Source organism: Hypomesus nipponensis, chromosome 28, assembly GCF_054491055.1.
Source record: "Hypomesus nipponensis isolate SF chromosome 28, ASM5449105v1, whole genome shotgun sequence".
In the NCBI taxonomy this organism is placed as follows: domain Eukaryota; kingdom Metazoa; phylum Chordata; class Actinopteri; order Osmeriformes; family Osmeridae; genus Hypomesus; species Hypomesus nipponensis.
Window position 1 is genome coordinate 12,694,180 of NC_140388.1, and position 15,015 is coordinate 12,709,194.

Consider the following 15,015-nt stretch of genomic DNA (forward strand, 5'->3'; position numbering starts at 1 on the left):
GATGTGTTTTCACCCCTGGGAGAATTAGTGGGGGCCACCATTGTCCCAGGACGCAGTAGCGTTTGGGTCGGCAAGAGTTTTATTAATGTAAAGTTTTCCACGCTCAGTTTGCCGTCATGGAATCATTATATGTGTATAAATCTCTTCTTTCTTTTTTTTTGCCGAAGTTGATTGCGATTGAAATTAAATCTCACTTTGTTGTCTCTGGTTCAAACTCTTTCTTCAATAATTCCTCCCTTAGCTTTACGTTGACCTACCAAAATGTTACTCAGTTACCAAATTAGTTCAAAGACTTCATTTGAAGTCTTTGAAGAATTTACAGTAGAATTTACAGCTTCTTTTCACTGATTCATTTCACTGATTTGTTTCACTAAATGATTTTTTTAGCTGAATCTGTGCAAAGCAGATTTTAAAACCAATGAAAGCAGAGTAGCTCGTCTTTGACAGCACTCGTCCAATCGTCTGGTCTCGTGTAACTCTCTCCGTTGCACAATGGGTGCTGAAATCTTCTACACCCTAAATCCTCATCCTCTGAAGGCATGTTTAGTGGAAACATAAATGTGTGATAATGGTTTGTAATGGACGCCTCCTCGGAACCAAAACACTGGTGTGGTTTGCTCGACATCGACTCCACACTCCCCCACCTCTCCTCTGGCCTCCCTGAGGGCCGCGCAATCTGGCCCACACGCATCCCTGTAAGTTTGGGATTTGAATCATTAAAAGTGGGCATCCGATACCTCTGTGATACCCTGGGTCGTTCAAATAGTCCAAACATGTACAGGACAGGTGGTGGAAGAGGAGGTGGTGGAGGAGGAGGTGGGAGGGGTGGAGGAGGTGAGAGGGGTGGAGGAGGTGGGAGGGGTGGAGGAGGAGGTGTAGGTGTTGGTGATGGAGGTGGGAGGGGTGGGGGAGGTGGAGGTGGTGGTCTCTCTCTCTCCTCCTGTCTCTCCTCCTGTCTCTCTCTCCTCCTGTCTCTCTCTCCTCCTGTCTGTCTCCTGTCTCTCTCTCCTCCCTTTCTCTCTCTCAATGCATATTAATTTATTGTAACTTGGAAACATATCAGCTTCACTTTCTGCATAAAATAACCTAAACAACATCATCTAAGCAGACACCTGTGTCCTTGGTCCCAAGCCAGTTTATCTCCACCTTCGCCCAAACTTGTTTTTTGGGGAAACTCTTTTGACCAGGAGGTCGAGTATCGATTCCTGAAGGCTGTCAGACGGTGTATTTTTGTATTTTCCCGGTGTTAGTATGGATGACATTGCTCTGTAATTATCTATATTAGCTTGACATTTGTTTGACTTGACTGTTCATTTGTTCAGAGAACAAAAACATCATTAACGTAAAAAATGTGTTCATTTTCATAAGTCAACTTCACATTGTGGCGTCGTTGTTATGTAGCTGTTTGAAATTACCGTCTGGCAAGAATCCGCATGCGTAGGGTCACTGATAGAATGCAAATATTATTTTATGACTGGAAGAAGACAAAGATATTTAGTGGACTGTTCAGATAAAGTAAACACAGTTATCTGTGAAGTAAAACAATGATAACGAAGGTTTGACTCAACTCAAGAATGACTCTCAGCCCGACAGTAGAACTCATCATGACTCTTAATGTAAGAACTTCATTATCCTTTTGTAACATTATGGGGAGATGAACAACAAATGAACAAGGTACGCTGTTAAATGCCGTTTGATTGGAATATACCTTTAAGTATGGCACATCAGTGACTTTTGTGATGTTTCCTCTCTCTCTCTTCCCCTCTCTCTCTCTTCCCTTCTCTCTCCCCCTCTCCCTCTCTCCCCCCTTTCTCTCCCCCTCCCCCCCCTCTCTCTCTCTCTTCCCCTCTCTCCCCCTCTCTCCCTCTCTCCCCCCTTTCTCTCCCCCTCTCTCTCCCCCCTCTCTCTCTCTTCCCCTCTCTCTCCCCCTCTCCCTCTGTCTCCCCCCTCTCTCCCCCCCTCTCTCTCTCTCTCAGACCCATTCTTATGACTGTAGAGCATGGTAGTTTGACGCAAGGCCTGCAGAACAAACTGATTGTTAACATAAATGTGTTTTACTGAATGTAGTCATGCTCCTTATGGTGACCATTAAAACATGCGAGTCATGGAGTGACTAAAAGCAGAAGCTTTTTGAAGTTTCCAGGTGTGAGACAGTTAGCTCCAGTAGTCATTTAGCAACCAAGAATTCTAACCCTTCAATTCATCCACAATTACTCCCTAGAATCTTCACTTTGGGGTCAGCCTTTGCAGGACAGACACCAATAATTCAAGTGGGGGGAAAAAATATCTGGATTATTTGTAATTTTTAATATATATGTATATATATTTTTTTTTACCACAAACATTGATTGTGTGTATGATGTGATGTGATTGTGTGAGTCATAGAAGGACAGCATCCTGTGTCCTGTGACGGAGCATGGTGAACTTTAAGGTCTTGGCACATACACAGCAAGTGGCAGCGTTCCATTACTCACCCGACACCCAGTGTCTGAAAGGTTCATGACTCGTCTGGGACTTGCTGTGTGGCGGCGGGCAGTGACGCAGGTGACTCTGTGTAGGGTAGACCCCCCCAGGAGCTGTGCTGTGCAGGTGACACGGCGCAGGTGGGACGCCCAGTCCTTAAACCCAACCTCCTACAACACCACACAGTGAACAATGGCCAAATGCTCCTGCTAACGCGTTGAGATCACTTGTGGAACAAAATACATTGTGCTTGCGTCATTAAATAACGGCAACTCATAATTATTCGTGGCTGATTCATCGGACTGTTGACAGGAGAAGAAAGTTACGTTTGTATCGTCACAGCGACCCAAATTTAGAAAACTGAGAGGCACAAAGAGAAGCTTTGACAGGATGCCCGTGGGAAATATGAATATTTGGTTAAGAGTCATTCTCACACCAGGGAGAGGAGTTTCATTAAAAGTTGATGTATTTAACTGAGTGTTCTGTTTCCTCGAACTTTTCCTGTAGCTTCCATGGTCGTGTGTCATGCGAGTTTCACGTGCATTAGAGAATCCAAGTACGACTGCATGTACCTGGCTGTGACACACCTGTCACCACACCTGGCTCAGAGGAATGGGTTGATATGTAGCTCTGCATCACTGATACATTCATCTGAACCAGGTGTGTTGGAGCCTGGAAACATCTCAAACACGGACAGAGGGCCCTGAGGACCAGGGTGGAAGAGCACAGATCAAGGTGTTTGATAAACTCAAAAGTTGTTGAAGATGCTGAACCTTAAGGTGTTTGTAACAGGCTTTTGAATAGGGTTAGGGACAGGGTTTGGATACCATGTTTGTTCATGTTTGTATTTTCTCCACACTCTTCTGTTCAGCGTGAGACTTTCCAAGCCAACACATTGGCTCTCGTCCGGTCTGCGACAGCCAGGATGGCCATGGCCCCTGGCCGCCTCCATCGTGTTCCCTCCTGGTGGTTTTGTTTGTTCAGGGTGTTTTCAGGGAAGGAAGAGGGCAGCGATTCTCGGGTGTGCTCAGGGTGGTGGTCCAAGCAGGGGGGGGGTGGAGGGCCAAGGGGGGGGGGGGTGGAGGGCCAGGGGGGGTGTGTGGAGGGCCATGGGGGGGGGTGGAGGGCCAGGGGGGGGGGTTTGGAGGGCCAAGCGGGGGGGGGGGGGGGGGGGGGTCAGTGTTGCTTCACACTACACAGGACGTCACCGCGGCGACAGGACACGACTACTGTTCCTACACATACATCACTGCCGGAATAAACAGCCAGTCGCCGCACAACAATAACAGGCCTCAGTTTGTTGACCCTCAGTGTCTGCACACCACGGTCGCCCACACACATCATCCCCCCTCCCCCTGACGGCACCAACGCAGACACCCCGGGGGGGGCTGATCTCTGGGTGAGGGTGTGCGTCATTACCAAAGCCTTTGCGAATGATTAAGCAGATGTGTGTTTCCATCAGTAGATTGCCTGTGCCGGTAGGTGAGGTTGGAGACGCTGCGCCACACAGGCCAGCCAAACACATCCTTCTTCCTCTCAGCACTATTCTAATTAAGACATTCACAGAGAGCGCTTTGGCAGAGATCTGAAGATGAGATCACTGTTCGATACCGTATCCTTTTCAGCATGTCCACTCCAGGACAGCACCTAATGAACACTATTCGAAAGAGAATAATCAGCATTTTGGGAAAGGCAGTATAAGTCATTAGGAATCCTCCGCTTCCCCCTAAACTCCAAATTAAGATGAATGCACTGCTCAAGCCTTGTGATTACGTCAACGAATAGGGTCATGTGATCACTGTGCAGGATCAAACCGGATTGTGTTGATTGGCCTCACAGCAGGTGGGTGTTGAAGGACCGGGGGTTCAGGTGGGTGTGTTGGAGCGCAGACGGTGATGTTCAGGTGGGGTTGACTTTTTGCTCGACAGCTCACCAGACTGATAACACAGCCTCCGCCAGCACGACAGACTCAGATAGTCTGTCTCTCTCCCTCTCTCTGTCTGTTCCTCTCTCTACCCCTCACATCCTACCCCCCCCTCCCCTTTCTCCCTCCAGGCTGGTCAGAGGCAGCCAAAAGCATTGCCATCATCGTCTCCCCTCCTCTCTACTCCTCTCCACTCTCCTCCCTTCTCCTCTCCCCTTACCACCCGTTCCCTCGACTTACCTCACGTCTGTCCATTTACCAGACAAGCGGGTTTGAAAAGTCAACTGTGTATTGAGCTGTCTAGACCGCAGCCAACACCACCTACCCCCCTCCACCCCCAGACTGTTACTGGCTTCAGTGGAAAAAATGATCAGTGACCTTGGCAGCCAAGCGTAAAACGGCTCAATGGCTCAAATTCTATAAACACATTGATCGCAGCAAAGGGATCGCAGGCATCAGACACCAGCGAGAATGCTGTGTAGCTGTGGTACTGGTCTGGGGAGGAGCTGACCTCGACGTGGTCGGAGAATAGCTGCTTTTGTTAGATAGGGCTGTTATATCGTCTGTGGTCTGTATTACAGTAGTCTGTATGGGAGATGCAGATCTGTATGGGAGGTCATACAGAAGTTCCTTTTTAGCATCGCTGAGGGAAAACCATTGTTTATTTTGTTTACTGGTCTGGGGAGGAGCTGACCTCGACGTGGTCGGAGAATAGCTGCTTTTGTTAGATAGGGCTGTTATATCGTCTGTGGTCTGTATTACAGTAGTCTGTATGGGAGATGCAGATCTGTATGGGAGGTCATACAGAAGTTCCTTTTTAGCATCGCTGAGGGAAAACCATTGTTTAAAAAACGAACAAAATAAACAATGGTTTTCCCTCAGCGATGCTAAAAAGGAACTTCTGTATGACCTCCCATACAGATCTGCATCTCCCATACAGACTACTGTAATACAGACCACAGACGATATAACAGCCCTATCTAACAAAAGCAGCTATTCTCCGACCACGTCGAGGTCAGCTCCTCCCCAGACCAGTACCACAGCTACACAGCATTCTCGCTGGTGTCTGATGCCTGCGATCCCTTTGCTGCGATCAATGTGTTTATAGAATTTGAGCCATTGAGCCGTTTTACGCTTGGCTGCCAAGGTCACTGATCATTTTTTCCACTGAAGCCAGTAACAGTCTGGGGGTGGAGGGGGGTAGGTGGTGTTGGCTGCGGTCTAGACAGCTCAATACACAGTTGACTTTTCAAACCCGCTTGTCTGGTAAATGGACAGACGTGAGGTAAGTCGAGGGAAGTGCAAGTTTCTGAAAGTTTCGAAGTCTCCGTTGAACTACCAGGTTGGAGATTTAACACTCGGCGGATTTAATAATTAATACTCAAAACCAGCCTGTGTGGAGGTGGTCTGGGGGGCTTGGCCAGCATAACTCCTGGATGGTGAGACGTCTCTGGGAGCTGCTGGGGTTTTTCATCTTTGTGCCTGGGTGAGAGGAGAGGGCTGGAACCTCAGTCTGGGTGAGAGGAGAGGGCTGGAACCTCAGTCTGGGTGAGAGGAGAGGGCTGGAACCTCAGTCTGGGTGAGAGGAGAGGGCTGGAACCTCAGTCTGGGTGAGAGGAGAGGGCTGGAACCTCAGTCTGGGTGAGAGGAGAGGGCTGGAACCTCAGTCTGGGTGAGAGGAGAGGGCTGGAACCTCAGTCTGGGTGAGAGGAGAGGGCTGGAACCTCAGTCTGGGTGAGAGGAGAGGGCTGGAACCTCAGTCTGGGTGAGAGGCGAGGGCTGGAACCTCAGTCTGGGTGAGAGGAGAGGGCTGGAACCTCAGTCTGGGTGAGAGGAGAGGGCTGGAACCTCAGTCTGGGTGAGAGGAGAGGGCTGGAACCTCAGTCTGGGTGAGAGGAGAGGGCTGGAACCTCAGTCTGGGTGAGAGGAGAGGGCTGGAACCTCAGTCTGGGTGAGAGGAGAGGGCTGGAACCTCAGTCTGGGTGAGAGGAGAGGGCTGGAACCTCAGTCTGGGTGAGAGGAGAGGGCTGGAACCTCAGTCTGGGTGAGAGGAGAGGGCTGGAACCTCAGTCTGGGTGAGAGGAGAGGGCTGGAACCTCAGTCTGGGTGAGAGGCGAGGGCTGGAACCTCAGTCTGGGTGAGAGGAGAGGGCTGGAACCTCAGTCTGGGTGAGAAGAGAGGGCTGGAACCTCAGTCTGGGTGAGAGGAGAGGGCTGGAACCTCAGTCTGAGTGAGAGGAGAGGGCTGGAACCTCAGTCAGGCAGCAGAGACGACCCTCTGAAGGCAACACAGAGGACCTTCTGAGGGCAGTATGTGAAGTCACTTAGAAGCTTTTTTTTTTCTTCCTTTTTTTTTTTTCTTTTTTACCTTTCCTTCTTTCCCCCTCTTTCTCTCCCTCCTCTCTCCAATTCTTTCTCCAGAAAATGTGATTCCTCATTTTAACTGGGTTAGAGTACAAGGCATTGGCTGTGGGCCACCTTCACATTTGAGCGGATTTAGATATCTAACGTCTCCTTTCTTTAGTTAGCTTCCAAGTAGCTCACTTAACAGCCGTTGACTGTAATTATTGAGTCCTCGCATGATTTAACGGGAAGAGAGACCTTGCAAGACATCTTTCAGCGCTGAAGCACATGTTGAAGTTTGTCAATGAGGACGCTGGAGACTCCATGGCGGTGCCTTCCTGGGAGTGATTACAAACAGCAGTTCTGTACCAGAGAGAATTAATAGCGCGTAAAAATAAACATGCTTCAAGTACATCACGTCGCCCACAGAGAACCTGAACCTGCAAATGTGGAATAGTGCAAGTTTAGTATTTCAGTGTGTACTACAACTTTGGGAAAAGGCTTGTTCCCTTAGCATAGTACACCGAGTCCGCTTGAATGATAGCTGAGCTGTGTGTGTGTTTTCTTAGCTTGTGTTTTCTGATAGTCTCTTTCTGCTGTTGTCGTCTACACTGAGGATCTCTCCCTCTACATTCACTTCACCCAAATAAACACTCTGGTTCTTCTGTGAGAAAGGCTGTCATGATTACGGATGGTGAAAGGAATGCACAGAGCGGGAAGAATAGAAAGAAAGAAAACACAAGAAACCTTGAAGATGTCGGTCCCTGGGCGGTGTGTGGTGTGTGTGTGTGTGTCGTGGGGCACCGTTTAAATCTTTTTCAGAGGAGGGGGGAGGGGGTCTTTTGAGTGTGCCGTGGTGTTCTGTGAGTGCCTGAGAGGGTCTGGTCACCTGTCAGGATGGGAGATTGGAAGGGTGTTGTGGAGGGGGGTGGGGGGGGGTCCGGAGGCCACCCGGTCACAGGGCTCTGGGCTTTGAGTCCTGCTGTGTGGGTTCTGCCGCTGCACTGAGGCAGTCCCCCTCACAAGCAAAGGATGGAGGGAGGAGAGAGAAGGGGAGAGCAGAGGACAGACAGAGAGGGAAGAAAAAAGAGAGGAGAGAGAGAAGAGAGAGGCACACCAGGGATGGTGCTCGTCTCTTCTGGAGCAGGGAGAGCCCCCACCTGCCAGCTCTGAGCTCCCCCAGCACACCACATGTGCCGGGAGATTTCGGACCCTTAATAAATTGAGTTACTGTAAATCTGTAAAAGCCAGGCGAACTCAGATCCTTCCATCATCCCAATGCAGCCTGTTTTGGCTGACCCTGTGAGGAAACTGTCGCAGCCCTATCGCTGACCCCACCAAAACCTCTAATCCCATCAGAGAGGGAGGGTCTATTCGTGCTCCTGCACCGTGACATCATGCCGCCCTACTCGCTCCACCACAACACCGCTCATCTGCGCTGGAAACGGAAAGGTCGAAACCCTCGTAGCTGCCTGTGTTTTTGTGCAGTAAATCATCGGAAGTTTACATATCATCTTTATTCAATCGCAGGAAAAGCCTGTGGGGTTGTTAAACTAAAGGGGGGGGGGATCTACAGCAAGGAACATCTTTGCGATGCATCTCCCCATCTCGAGTCCGATATGGAAAGTCCATTATCACAGCCCAGGGCCCAGCGCAGTAGCATTGTTCAGAGAGCGGCGGGCTGAAACGCTGGACCTGAATGTCACTGCGGAGTCTAGATTTACAACCCCCCTGCCGATGCCTCTGGTCTGGCAGCGCTCGGCTGGCTGTCAGGAGAAGCCCTCTCCAAGCGAGTCCCAATCACTTTGAACCTACAGCTGAGCAGGGCTGCAGGGAGCCGGGAGCCGGACAGGAAATCTGGAGAGTCTGCTTTCCTTTTTTTATTCTTCTTCTTCTTCGCTGGGATGAAGGGAGTTCTGAAGTCTTTAATGTTTGTCCAGCCCTCCCCTGGCTCCTGGCTCTTAGCTCTGGCTGGAGGGGGTCTCTAGGGTGGCCCCTGGCTGGAGGGGGTCTCTAGGGTGGCCCCTGGCTTGAGGGGGTCTCTAGGGTGGCCCCTGGCTGGAGGGGGTCTCTAGGGTGGCCCCTGGCTGGAGGGGGTCTCTAGGGTGGCCCCTGGCTGGAGGGGTCTCTAGGGTGGCCCCTGGCTGGAGGGGGTCTCTAGGGTGGCCCCTGGCTGGAGGGGTCTCTAGGGTGGCCCCTGGCTTGAGGGGGTCTCTAGGGTGGCCCCTGGCTGGAGGGGGTCTCTAGGGTGGCCCCTGGCTGGAGGGGGTCTCTAGGGTGGCCCCTGGCTGGTGTGTTTCTGTGCTGTGCTGTGGACCTACCTGATGACACAGCAGAAACTGCTGCCCAATCTCTCTCACACACACACACATACTCACTCACTCTCACTCAAAACAGGCCTTACATTGTCAGAGACAAGACACACAACAGAAGATTAGGCCCAAATTGGTCACAGCTCCTCATTTGCACACAAAAGTGTTTAACAAAACTGTTTTTCTTAGATGTGGGCCCCATGCTGAAATAGAAATCTGGGGAAAAAACATAAGACGAGGACCATTCCGTGGGTGGAATGAGTTTATTGAATAAAGCTTCTCGCTCTTAAGTTTTTGATATATACCAGATGGAGGAAGACATTGGTGTTAGAGGGATCGTTCTTCATCAGTTTCTTCATTGTTGATTTTTTAAGGATGACTGTCAGGCATAATCGTCTCAAGTGAACATTTCCTTTCCTATCTTTTAAATGACTTTCTCTAAAACAGGAAGACGTTATTAGGATTATTTGATATTATTTAATTTGGTTTAAATATGTTTCCCAGATTTTGTACGTATCAGCCCTCGAGGCTTGGCCAAAACAAGACTTGACAAAGAACTCTACTTCCTAAAAGAAACATCCAGCCTGGGATGGTTAACGTTTTCTTTACGATCGAGACCTGCCCCAGGAATGTTAATAATTCCCATTTTGGCCCACTCTCCGTTATCACTCGCTCCTTCCATCTGGTGTTGTTGATCAGTAGAATAATTAATATTAAGACCTCACTTTGTATTCCCCCAAACATGCATATAGCATAAAGCTGTTAAGCCCAAGTATCTCTCCATCATGAAGACCTCCACAGCAGCACGCTGGCCTTGGTCTGCTTGTGGACGTCTTCAGTTGGACTCTTGAGGAAGTCTCTGACCCTCGACACACGTCCAGCAGCAGGACGTCCCGGGGGACTGACCATCTGGGGACTTGAACACCGCTTGTCCAGCCGTCGTAGCACCTATCAAACTGGGTATCAAACAAGGTCATTCTGCCGCTCTGAGCTTGTCTGGCAGTCGCTAAGCTGAAGCTTGGTGAGAGGGGCTCTTCAGATCCCGTTGGGGCTGAATGGCTCAACAGCTCGCCATCTCCAGATCGCCACCTTGTCATAGTCATCTAACAGAGGCCAAAGAGCAGCTGGATCTGCTTACGCACAGTTCTGCTTACGCATGTAGGACAGTAAGAGTTGAACTACATCAACACTCAGCCAAAAGCAGGGTGGGCTGGTAGCCAAAGCATCCAGCCTGGCCCTCAGCACCATGCCCTGCTAGCCCAGGTCCAGATGACCACCTCGCCTAACTTTTTGCCACAGCTGCACTTTTTCACAGAATCTACAGTAAGCCGCTTTTTCTGCCTTGTGCGGTGAGCAGCGGCTCTGGGTCAGAGTGACCTAGACTGGGTGACCTAGCAGTCATCCCTGGAGCCATCTGGCCCAGTCCTGTGGGGCTTACGGTTCCCATCGTCTCACGCCACGCCTTAAGGAGACCATAAGTGTGCTTAGGGAGGACTTAATCTCAGAGGGACTAGTTTGTCCTGCGAAGTTTGAGAGGTGAAGGTGTTGCCGAGCGAGGGACAGGGAGGTTGCTCTGGGGATGAGTGAGGTTCTTCTCCAGTCTCGATAAATAGGTCAACCCCTGACAGTGAGGAGAGGAGGGAGGAGGGGAGGGAGGGAGGAGAGAGGAGAGGAGGGAGGAGGGGAGGGAGGAGGGGAGAGAGGGAGGAGGGGGGGAGGGAGGAGAGGAGGGAGGATGGGAGGGAGGAGGGGGGGGGGGAGAGGGGAGAGGAGGGAGGAAAGGAGGGAGGAGGGGAGGGATGAGAGGAGAGGAGGGAGGAAAGGAGGGAGGAGGGGAGGGAGGAGGGAGGAGGGGAGGGAGGAGAGGAGAGGAGGAGAGAGGGGAGGGGAGGGGAGGGGAGGGGAGGGGAGGGGAGGGGAGGGGAGGGGAGGGGAGGGGAGGGGAGGGGAGGGGAGGAGGGGAGGGGAGGGGAGGGGAGGGGAGGGGAGGGGAGGGGAGGGGAGGGGAGGGGAGGGGAGGGGAGGGGAGGGGAGGGGAGGGGAGGGAGGGAGGGAATGGACTTGTATGAAGCTGTGCCTGTCTGCTGTCCCCGAGGTCACTGCCAGCGCAGTACAGAGTCTACCAGAAGAGGGCCTTTAGACACAGTCAGATCAACAGACAGTCAGACAGACAGCCAGACAGCCAGCCAGACAGGCAGCCAGACAGGCAGCCAGACAGCCAGTCATTCAGCCAGGCAGCCAGACACGCAGGCAGCCAGACAGGCAGCCAGCCGGACAGCCAGCCGAATCGTCTGCAGGCTAGGTCTGGGGGTTAGAGCCGGTGCTAGAACAGCTCAAGTTACCCAGACGGATTTGTTAACAGTGTTTGGGTCCGCTCGGCTTTCCAGCCAGGGGGGGGGGGGGGGGGGGGGGGGGGGGGGGGGGGAGGGGAAAGAAAGAAAGAAAGAAAGAAGAGAGAGAGGGACTCTCTCTTGCCCCAGTATCTGGCACTGGGCTGAGAGGAACACAGACAGAACACTAAACACCGCAGCACAGCCACCTCCCCTCCCTCCCCCGTGTCACACACCGCAGCACAGCCACCAGACAGAACACAGGTCTAGACAAAGCAATTTCACAGGTCACCTGATGGTGAATACACGTTGAATTTAATTTGCTAAAAAGATTTACTGTAGGCTACGTTTCACAAGGTGTACACCTCTGGCTTAACTCTGGAACTGTTTCAAATAGCTGTTAAATTTACCACACTTTTTTATTTTTTTTATCTGTAAGTTAGCAGTACTTTATTTAAAGCATTTTTTTTTTTTTTTACAGGTTTTTAATTATGAATTTGATTGTTTGTTGTTATTGTCTATGATGCTCTATGACTGTAATTATTATTGTGTTGTAGTGCTTCGAGTGCAAGGAAGGCTCCTTACAAAGAAAATGTATTATTATTATTAGCGATGCCTTTTTCTTAACTGAGGGTTAAGTGGACGGAGATTCAGGAGAGTGATGAGTCACCTGGATGTAACAGCATCATATCCCGTGTCCTGCCCACCAAACAAACCGCCCTCTACCGCCCTTGTTCACGAAGAGGAACAACCTCAAACAGAACGCCTCATTTGGATAACCACATCTAGTACTTGATGTCTTGATACGAATACAGTGTTTTCCTATCCGCATCGCCCATCTCTTTGTCTTCTGTTGAAGGGAACTAGACAGATCATTAATTGTGCGGATCGTTAAAACTGTTTGTTTTTTGTTGCTTTTTATTTTGAATTCCATATATAAACATCAGAGAAACACATGAAAACAAGCATCGATGAAAGGTGTTTTATTGCATCCGTGTTGTTATTACCACTCGTTAGTTTAGCAGCTTGAAACGTCTGTCCTACGTAACTGTTTGATATAACAAATCATTCCCGGGGGCATCAGAATTCCCCTCATTGTATTTCCAGTTGCTGCCTAGTGGTCGGTTTTTAAAAGACCACTTTGAAAAAGAAATGGAAGAGATTTCATGACAAGTTCTGGCTCCTCATTGGAAGTCAAACTAATTTCCCCTCCGTCCTCAGATGTGTTTTTACATTACAGCTGTTTTCTGGTTCTCTCTCTTTCTCTGTCTTTCTCTCTTCTATTGTCATCAGCTGCCAACTTAATAAAATAAATCAGGCACTGAACATAAAGCTAACATATGATGCTCATAATACTCAGTGACAAACAGCCGGCGCTCCTGCCAAGAACTCCATATTACAGGCTCTCCCGGATCGGAAGGCAAAATATATTTTTCCGGCTGTTTTCAAGCAGCGCCTCGTCATGGTGACCAGACAGGTTTTTCTGTGTAACCACAACGATAAGTGAAGGTGTGGAGAAATATTTTTGTGGAAACAGACTCCTTGCAGGTGTCCTTTTAGGACATGCTCCAAATGACACCAGGCCTTTGGGTGTCTGTCTTCAACCATGGGAATGAATTACACAAGCCCTATCAAAACAACCCTTCCCAAGTACACAATTTGTAGAGTTGCCGACTTAATCATAAGACAATACATTTTCGATAATGTACGAGAGAAAGAGACACGAAAACAAGATCCCAAGTTCCCTGTGAACTGTTATGTTTACCATTGCTCTCCCTCTTCCTTCTTCTCCCTCTCTCTGTCTTTTTCCTCGTAGATAAAGAAGTACTTTGAGTTGGAGCCATTGGCGAGAGGCAAGAGGTGGATCTTGGAGGGCTGCACAACAGACAACATGGTGGCCGTGAAGGAGACCTTCGTTCAGCTCATCAGCCTGCTGGAGGAGAAGGAGATGGACCCGGGGAGGATATGAAGACGACTCTCATTTCATGTTCCCGGACTAGAACAACAACTTCCAAAGCACAACCAGACCTGCCAGTGTTCAGACACACACAGACACACCCACAGACACACACACGACAGATGCCGGTCTCCCTCGATCTCTTAGTGTAGTCGGTTGTAGAGTTGTGTCTCTTTGCTTTGCTTCCATCTCTCTCTCATTTCTGTTTTGAGAAAACGGAGAGCGAGAGAGCGAGAGAGCGAGAGAGTGAGAAAGAGAGCGAGAGAGCGAGAGAGCGAGAGAGCGAGAGAGAGAGAGATCACGGGATAGCGGAGTCACCGCTGGCCGCTGTGTGTCTGCAAACAGGACGGACGGACTCCATCCAGCTCCCGTCTCACTTCCTGTCAGGAAACCCTTTGGACTAAGAAACTGACCCCTTCCTTCACCAGGACCTGTGCCACATGGCCACAAAACCCTGCCGGGCCCACAAAGGCGTGTGACATTCATTTAAACACACGTCGTCACAAACACACGGCACGACCAGTCTGGAAACACGTTTATCACTTCCTTTTAATTACATTAAGGTATGTGTTTGCACACATTGATTGTCATGTCTGGTCGACTGTAAGTCCAGTCGCTGAAAGTGCTCACTTGCACTTAATCACTATGAACATTGATAGGACTGTGTAGTGTGAAGCCTTACGTGATGAACTGTACTGGGGTTACTGTTGAAGACACGCCCCCCTGTCTCCATAGTCTGAAGGAGGGTGCTGTAGAACGTGCTGATGTGGCCAGGGTCCTCCACAGAAGAGAGGCAGTAACATAGAGGGAGAATGTTGTACAAGTCACATCAGGAGAGAGTGAGTGAGAGAGAGTGAGTGGGTATGGAGTTACGAGTCAGAAAGCCTGTTTTGAGTATGGACTTGAGCTGATATAAATATATGTGAGTTAACATGTATCGGAATACTGTTGAGCCGCTGTAAGGAATCTTAACAACAAGATTTTGTTTCACCGATTTATTTTGCTGAAATCCAAGACCAAAATAAATTCTGTCATCTCGCTTCGATGTATCTTGGGACCTAAAAAATGTGACAGAATTGTAGGATTGTTCATGATTTAGCAAAGTCAAATCTTTGCAGGGATGCAATGGGTTTTTTTTTGGTTTGTTTTTTTACACACTGTTTTGTTGTTGCTGCTGCTTTTGAATTTGACACACTGGCCAGGACCCTAGCAGTCTCCCATTGGGTGAAATACAAACTATCAATCAGCCAGCACAACAGCTGCACCTGTCCCTGTCCAATGCCCTAATGCCTTCCAACTGTCTGTGAAGCCCCTCCCTGTCTACCACCTCGCTGCTGTCTACGCCAGCCCCCCCAGGCCCCCCAGCCCCCCCCAGCCCCCCCAGCCCCCCAGCCCCCCTTAGCCCCCTCCCCCAGCCTCCCCCAGCCCTCTAGACCCCTTCCAGGTCCACTCCCTGTCCCAAGACCTCCTAGGGGTATTTGCAAAATTCCCCCTCTTCAAATTTAGACGCTGGACTCCACACCTCTGTGATTGGGGATATTTTATGTGCCACAGGTGTCTTGAAGTGCTGGTGTACAGACGTGTTGTGATGAAAGAAAACAACCCTCTCTCTCTTTCTGCCTCTCTCTCTGTCTCTCTCTCTCTCTCTCTTTCTTTCTCTCTGTCTCTCTCTGTCTCTCTCTCTGTC

At 50.0% G+C, this 15,015-nt stretch overlaps 1 protein-coding gene across 2 annotated transcripts in view; it reads left to right on the forward strand.

Moving 5' to 3' along the window:
* Window positions 1–14,685, forward strand: part of arl15a (ADP-ribosylation factor-like 15a) — a 74,759-nt gene extending 60,074 nt beyond the window's left edge. For both annotated transcript variants that reach the window (XM_084694655.1, XM_084694654.1), the window contains exon 5: window positions 13,188–14,685. In XM_084694655.1, the coding sequence (XP_084550781.1) occupies window positions 13,188–13,340 (153 nt within the window). In that variant the 3' untranslated portion in view covers window positions 13,341–14,685. The remainder of the gene's footprint in view (window positions 1–13,187) is intronic.
* The last annotated feature ends 330 nt before the right edge of the window (window positions 14,686–15,015 follow it).